Raw genomic sequence first — 7936 nt, 5'->3', positions numbered from 1 at the left:
GTTATTCCATCTTTAAACTGTTGATGAAGGGACAGGATTTTTCAAAAAAAAAAAAGTATTTAAAATGATAAAAATGTTCTTCGAAGGACTGACATATTTATAGAAATAGTTTCTTCATTTTGAAGTAATATTAAAGTATTCAGAAGAAAAAGCGACAAATGATGTAAATCCTGCACCTTACTTGTTTGTACAATTGTCCCTCCGTTACTTTTCCCTCTTTACCATGACCTTTCTATATATATATAATAAAAAATCTCATGAGTCAAAAAGTCAGAGGTTTTTCAACCTAATCTTTACCATATGGTTAGAAAACTATATGAAGCAAATATTCAAACCCAGTTTGTTAAGGATATGGAAGTGAGAACCAAGATTATCACTGTTTGGATTTATTGCCCAAAAAGTGCTGCATATTTCATTCCCTCCGTTACCGACATGAGTTTTTTTATTTTTTTGACAACAACTTGAAAGAATATCACAGGTTTAACTTGACCCTGTTGGAGTGTAACTCTTTCCTACTTTCTGATACTTTACTTATTTCAATAGTTCCTCTAGTTTCTGAATAAGAGACATTTGAATGTCAAAAATCTGACCCTGTTTCCCTCCGTTACCACTTGACTGGACCCACATGTTAAATACTGTTATTTGTAAACACAGATCCCGAATTTTGGATTTCCGGTCATGGTGCAGTTCATACTGGGAAGGATTTTCCGAAAAAGTGAGCGTCAAACCTCCATGTTTGTTTTCCCAGTGGGATGTGTCTATTGACAAAGTCGATCTTTTCAAGTCTTTTGAACCATATCACTTTTGTTTCTGATTCTGATATTGTCATGTTTTAGTTTTGGGATTCGGACATTGTAATTGTGTGGTTGTTGGATCCAAACAGCGGAAAACGACTCGAAAAATTTGTTTGTGAACTCCATAAATGCAAAAGTGAATCAGATGTGTGGGACTCAAACCTCCGTTCAAACTGTTTCTCTTCCCAACAGAATTGAAAAACAGTGAAAGGTGAAGGTGATGGGCAGTGTTAGTAACAGACACATCCCACTGGGAAATCAAACATGGAGGTTTGATGCTCATTTTTTCAGAGGGCCCTTCCCAGATTGGATTGTGCAATGACCGGACGTCCAACATTCGGGATGCATGTATTGGAAAAGTTAAAACCAGTTGGCGTGTTGAACCAAAACTGCACCGAGAACTAAACTGACTCTTTTATTTTTATTTGTGGTTTATATGTGAAGCTCTTTTACAAATGCACTATCAATATTTGAGTTTGCGCTTTTATTTAAATGACGTTTTATGCACTTTGTCATTGAATTTATGGGTGAATTCATAGGTAAACTTTTGTTAGAAATAATTAAATTAAAAAAACCAACAACACATGGAATAATTTAGTTTGAAAAGCCTTAAAAAAGGGTGAACAGATCATTTGGTTTTACGTGATGCTGTGGTGTATTTCACTTTGAATTCATTGAAGGAGTCAATGTGACAAAACGACGTCACTGATTTAGAACATTTGATGAGATCTCATTTTATTTAGAAACTACTGTTGAAAGGTATTTTATTCATTGTCCTGTTCTCTGTGTGCAGACTGTTTTTTAGTGATCTTGGAGGGCAGTGCTGACGCTGATGCCGAGTCAGACCCAGAGAGAACTCTTTAAGAGTCTTGGAGCAGTGTGACCAGCTGCTCGGGTTTTGAGAAAAGATCTTCAGACCTGACCAGCGGCTCTGTGGGCTGCACCTGTCACATTTGGTCTTGAGGTGTGCAGAGGTCAGTTCCAGGGCTGCAGACTTCGCTGTATCGTTGGACGATGGTGATGACGAGTTCGAGACGTCATCGTTTTCCAAAAGCTGCAGTTTGTTTGTTCACACGTCAACACAACGCCGACGTTCTCAGGTTTCTCCACTCTGGAACTGTTCTCAAAAAACACTGAGTGTCTATAGATGCACATCAGTGTCCTGGGTATGATCGGGTTTTTTGAGTGTCCCGGTTTCTTCATGGTGCATGTAAACACAGTATTCCGGTTTCAGTGTCCTGGTTATTAGAAACCGGGACACTGTAGCTGGAATATTCCGATAGTAACCAGAATACTGTGGCATGTAAACACAGTATTCCGGTTACTACTACATTAGGTTGAGTGCACATGTGTCCAAAAGACACTTTCCAGTCTTTTCATCACAACAGCAGCGACATAAATAAAGTGACCAACACAAGTGAATTGAGTGTAAAATTAAGAGCTGCGCTAAACCTGCACTCGTACAATCTGCACTCGTGTGATCACTGAAAAGCTAAAACATGAAATATCTCCAACGATATAAACACAGAACACACTCACCATCATCAGCACCTCTTCTGTCATAAAAAGAACACAAATATCTCACTGAGTCGTGTCCTTTAGTCCAAAAGAAGCTGATCACATCAGCGACACAAGGAGCGAACTGTCTTTATCAGCGCAACAGTTTATGTAAATGAACCATGCTGTTTTAAGTTTTGTTTTTGTAAAACATAAACAAATGTGTCAGAGCTGAATGATCTGATCAAACGGGCTGATGTGTTTATAGTTTAGATGTTGTAAAGTTGAGTTTATTTATGCAGAAGATTTGAATGAAGAATGTGTTGGTTTGATGTGTGCAGTGGATTGTGGGATTCTCACAGCTCCTCACGCTGGTTAAACCTCTCGAGCTTCCGATGCTAAAGCAGCTCAAGGTTTGTATTTTTCCTGGTTTATTAAATTGATTTAAGTTCATTTTTGCACTTGTGCATTTGTAAGATTATGTCAAGAAACCGGGACACAACATTTGATCATGTGACAGTGACATGAGTGTCCCGGTTCGTCAGTGCACGTGTAAACACAGTGTCCCGAACACTGACAGAACCGGGACATGAAGAATAACGGGACACTGATGTACATGTGACGCACTCACTGTTTTCACCCGAAACGCCGACTCTGTGCGGACAAAAGGCCAAAATGAATTAAAAATTCACTGTTTTGACCAAAAAATGTGAGGCTGCTTTACAAAAAATGTCATAAAAAAACCTAAACTCTAAAATATAAAAGAATGAACAAAAAAACCCAAAAATGCAGCTTTAATCCATTAACACTTGACTTTTTGCTGTGTACGAGCGCGTGCCTTCACCTGCATGGACATGTTTGTTTACATCGTCAATTAATCGACCAAATTCCGTTTTCCAGACACAGCATCGGTGATTCGAGACGCCGTCCTCCGCTGGACAAACAGAGACACATATTTTTGTGTCTGCGTGAAGATGTGGTGTTACTGAAACTGTTTGGTTCAAGGTGTAATACAGAGATTAAACACAAGAGGACCCAGGACTGAACCCTGCGGACCTCCATACACGCTTTGATATTTGTCAGAACTGTTTTCTCTCTGTTTTCACTAAAGTCCGACCTGAACCGGCTCCAAACAGAGGACGAAAAACAAAAGCAACGCTCCAGTCAGTGGAATAAAACCGAGAGATGGAACTCTGCCGTCAAGTCAAGCAGAATCTAAATCCATTTGAACATCGTGAAGAATTTCAACCAGAGCCGTCGACTGTGATCGTCTCCACGTCCTGAAAGGGATCGAGAGGATTATTTAGAGTCATTTACAGGTTGATTTGTGTAAAAACAACTTTTAATGATTGACAGGAGATTTGATTTTGGTTTATAATAACAGATTTTATTTAATTACATGAATCAGATACAGACACTTTAAAAGCTTTTCAAAGTCAATTTTGCATAATACCTCTCCTTTAATGTAAGTGTTTTGTTGTTAATGTTGTGCATTGCTGCTTTTTGTTTTTATTCTAATCTCTTTCTTGAAAAAAATCAAATAATTTAAAAAATGTTGACTGAAAATCTTTGGCTTGAGTTTCCTGTAAGTCAGTGCAGAAGGTCGACAGGTTTGTGTTTCCCATGCACCAGAAGAACTGGTCCACTGGATTGGCAGAGGTCTGGTTTGGGGCGAACACTGCAGAGTTGTTGAATTTGAAGTGGACTGGCAGACCCTGCTCTGTTTTAGGACATGGGACTCCAGCAGCCGTGAGGACCTCAAGAACTGGAGGCGTCTCAGCATCTACGAACGTCACCATAATTTTGATGTTGTTGACCAAATCTTTGTTCTGAGGTGAGAAGAGAGAGTTTAAAGCTTCCAGCTGGTGTGGAGGGAGCTGAGCCGAGGACTGGAGCACGACACACACTTCATGCATTTGTTTCTTCTCCAAATTATTGTAGGTGTGGAAGATCTGACTCATGATTTCTCTATCTTCCACACTGCCCCCAAACTCTGGAGTGTCGATGATGGTGAGTGAGAAGTCAACCTGGAATCCCTCCTGGTGGTTTATTTGATACACCACTGTGTCAGAAGTCTCATCATCATTTATTTTAAACCGAAACGGGTCGGTCCATCTGACTCCCAGGATGTAGTTGATCATGGCATTGATGAGACTGATCTTCCCAGATCCCACAGGTCCAAGAAGGATCATGAAACGATCTTCTTTATGACTTTCTTTTCCAAACACATATTTTTGGAAATTCGGCCCGCCGCACACTTCAGCCTCCTCTTCTTCTGCAGGGAGTTTGTAGATATCTGGTATTCCAGAATGAATCTTGATGCTCTTCCTCAAAAGCGTTCTGCTCGACTAAATGTGGCAGTGGTGAGTTCTGCTGCAGTGAATGTTTTGGTGGTGATGGTCACAGTGGAGCTTTCTGAGCTGGTTCTGTTCTCTCCATAGTCACAGAAGATCCTGAGGATGTACTCTGTCCGAGGCTTAAGTCCAGAGATCACCTTCTCCTCAGAATGGGACTCTTCTCTCCTCCACTGGAGTGTGTCTCCGGTCTCAGCGTACTCCACGATGTATCTGAGGATCTGGGCGCCTGGTCCCACCTGTGCAGGTCTCCTCCAGCGGGCGTAGATCTTTGAGGAGGTGGACATGGCGCTGGGGTCTTCTGGAGGGCCGCAGGGTAAGGTTTTCATGGAGGTGTGAGGAGCAGCTGGACCTACTCCCGCCTCAGTGACGGCTCTCACTGTGAAGCTGTACTCTGTGTTTGGGATCAGGCCTGTCACTGTGACCTCTCCAGCTTCAGCCTGGAGCTGCTGCTTCCACTGCTCCTGTCCTTTCTCACAGAACTCCACTCTGTATCCACAGACGTTCTCCGCTCCCACTGAGAGAGCTCTGACCTGCAGACTCACGCTGTGCGCTGTGGCTCTGCTCACAGTCACTGAGTCTGGTTTAGAAGGGAGCTCAAAGCTCTCACTGCTGAGGAACCCGTCTTCATAAAGATAGATGGTTGCTTCTTTGTGGTTTTCATCAGTCAAACCCACTGCCAGGAACCGAAGAGCCTTTGTGTCCTGGTCTTTGTTGGCGTCTGCAAAGTCACTAAACACCTTTGCTTTATGTCTCATTCGGTGGATCACATCTTTAGTCTTGTACCAGGGTGTGGGCTCTGCTCCAGACTCGTGGGTTTGAATCCCCTGTAGGTGGTTCTTCAGTTCTTCGAGGTACGGCTCTGCCCTCTCCAGAGACGTGAACACAAACACCAGGGCTTTCTCTGAGTCACTCACCTTCTCTACGAGGTCATTTTCAGAAGAGACGAATTCTGTGTTTCTCATCAGTTTTGTGAGGACTTTTATGGTGTTGGTCTCCTTAACGACCTCGTTCATCCACTGGTTCAAACGGTGAGAGCTGAATGGACTCTCTGCTGCCCTCTTCAGGACTTCTGCCAGAGCAGCCTCCTCCTCTCCTCCTCCTCTGATCGATGGAAGCTTCGTGGCCAGAGTTCCCTGGAGTCCCAGGAGGAACTCGGAGCACAAAGAGTTAAAGGTTTTGACTTTTTCAAAAAGGTGTGAGAAGTTCTGCCCTGCAGGACTCTTCAGGACATCATTACAGATCATGTCCAGCTCCCTGAAGTTCTCCAGGACGTTCTCTGTCTCACAGACTAACCTCAGACTGATGTGACGCACCAGTTTAGACGCTGCAGAGTCTAAGGCGCTGAGGGGCAGCAGGTGCACCCTCACAGGGACTGCGTTCTCACCTTTGGGGCCCAGAAGTTTGGGCAGGTCTTGATAAACTTTTACTGCTTCTTCAAATGTCGTTGGACTTTTGTCTAAACAGAAATCTCCGTGAAAAGTGCAGGAGAACTTGTTCACCTTTTCTCTGTCTCTGTCCTCCATTTTCAGATTCCCTTTTCCATCAATGGAGATCAGTGGAATTTTTTCAATCATCACCTTCAGGTTTCCCTGAATGTCTCGGACATTTTCATCTTCAGATGTTTCCTGGTCGAACACAAAGAAGGCCTGGGCTCCGTAGAGGATGGCTGTTACTACATGTGTGGCTAGACCTTTGTCAATGACCTCGTGGTGCTTTAAGTTGTCTTTGCTGAGCTGGTTCATGGTCAGTGTTTTAAACTCTGTTGTAGTTTTGTACTGCAGAGTGACTCGGGCCTGTCTTCTGGAACTTTTCTTATCGTTCAGATATTTTGCTGACCCTTGAACCTTCACAAGTCCACTCATAAAACTGGCTTTAAGTCCAGCCTCCACTCCGAGTGAAGAGGCCTTCTCAGAGAGGTGATCAGATGCCACGATCTGACACTGAGTGCTGGGTTTAGGAGTCACTCTCATGTCTTTGTCCAGCTTCTCCTGGTCCCAGAAAGTCAGGCCTGAAAAACAAGAGGTTTATTTGGATGAATAAATATAAAGTGATTCTAATAAAGACGAGATACATGTAGAATACCGTTCTCTTTCAGACGTACCTGGGACCAGTGTGTCAGATCTGCAGTCGTAAAACATGCCCAGGAGAAAAGACCGACCCAGAGCCGCCATCTCCACAGGTGAGTTACAGTCTGAAGCCATCTGAGCACAGGGAGAACATGCACGTTAGTATTTACTCTTTTTATAGAAGTGTCAACATTAACTGTTTTTTCTATATTTATGGCTATGGTACCCCTCCCCTTGAACCGTCACCTTATCGTGGTGGAGGGTTTGGTCACTCAAGGCAAACAGGTCCTGGGGGACGGGTCAGACGAAGAACAGTTCAGAACCCCCACATGATGAGTTCTAATCAGAGGCCGGTTACGTCGCCTGGATCGGCGTTACTGGGGCCCCACCCTGGAGCCAGGCCTGGGGTGGGTGCTCGAAGGCGAGCGTCTTGTGGCCGGGCCTTTAACCACGGGGCCCAGCCGGACACAGCTTGAACGAGCGACGTGGGGCCTCCCTTCCGTGGGCCCACCACCTGCAGGAGGATCCATATGAGACTGGTACAGAGATTGGGGCAGCAGTCGAAGGCGGGGCCCTCAATGACCAGATCTCCGGACATGGATACTGGCTCTGGGACATGGAATGTCACCTCGCTGGGGGAAGGAGCCTGAACTTGTGCGGGAGGTTGAGCGTTACCGACTAGATATAGTCGGCCTCACCTCCAGCACAGTTTGGGCTCTAGAACCCAACTCCTTGAGAGGGCTGGATTCTCCATTTCTCTGGCGTTGGCCGCGGGGAGCGGCGGCGGGCTGGTGTGGGCTCATTGCCCCACAGCTCAGCCACTGTGTGTTGGAGTTCACCCCGGTGAACGAGAGGGTCGCGTCCCTGTGCCTTCGGGTCGGGGACAGGTCTCTCACTGTGGTGTCGGCCTACGGGCCAAACAGCAGTGTAGAGTACTCGAGTACCCGGCCTTCTTGGAGTCCCTGGGAGGGGTACTAGACAGTGCACCGACCGGGGACTCCGTTGTTCTCCTGGGGGACTTCAACGCCCACGTGGGCAACGACAGTGACACTTGGAGAGGGGTGATTGGGAGGAACAGCCTCCCTGATCTGAACCCGAGTGGTGTTTTGTTATTGGACTTCTGTGCTAGTCACGGTTTGTCCATAACAAACACCATGTTCGAGCACAAGGGTGTCCATAAGTGCACGTGGCACCAGGACACCCTAGGCCGGAGGTCGATGAT

At 45.1% G+C, this 7936-nt stretch overlaps 1 protein-coding gene across 1 annotated transcript in view; it reads right to left on the bottom strand.

Moving 5' to 3' along the window:
* Positions 1 to 4591: 4591 nt before the first annotated feature.
* Positions 4592 to 7936, bottom strand: part of LOC129408353 (verrucotoxin subunit beta-like) — a 4711-nt gene continuing 1366 nt past the window's right edge. Inside the window, exons 2-3 of the mRNA XM_055151754.1 lie at positions 6750 to 6849; positions 4592 to 6656 (exon numbers count right to left, since the gene is read on the bottom strand). Of these exons, the coding sequence (XP_055007729.1) occupies positions 4621 to 6656; positions 6750 to 6849 (2136 nt within the window). The 3' untranslated portion in view covers positions 4592 to 4620. The remainder of the gene's footprint in view (positions 6657 to 6749; positions 6850 to 7936) is intronic.

Source organism: Boleophthalmus pectinirostris, unplaced genomic scaffold, assembly GCF_026225935.1.
Source record: "Boleophthalmus pectinirostris isolate CB_2022bp ecotype Guang Dong unplaced genomic scaffold, ASM2622593v1 HiC_scaffold_16, whole genome shotgun sequence".
NCBI classification, from domain to species: domain Eukaryota; kingdom Metazoa; phylum Chordata; class Actinopteri; order Gobiiformes; family Gobiidae; genus Boleophthalmus; species Boleophthalmus pectinirostris.
This window is presented reverse-complemented; position numbering and strand designations above follow the sequence as displayed.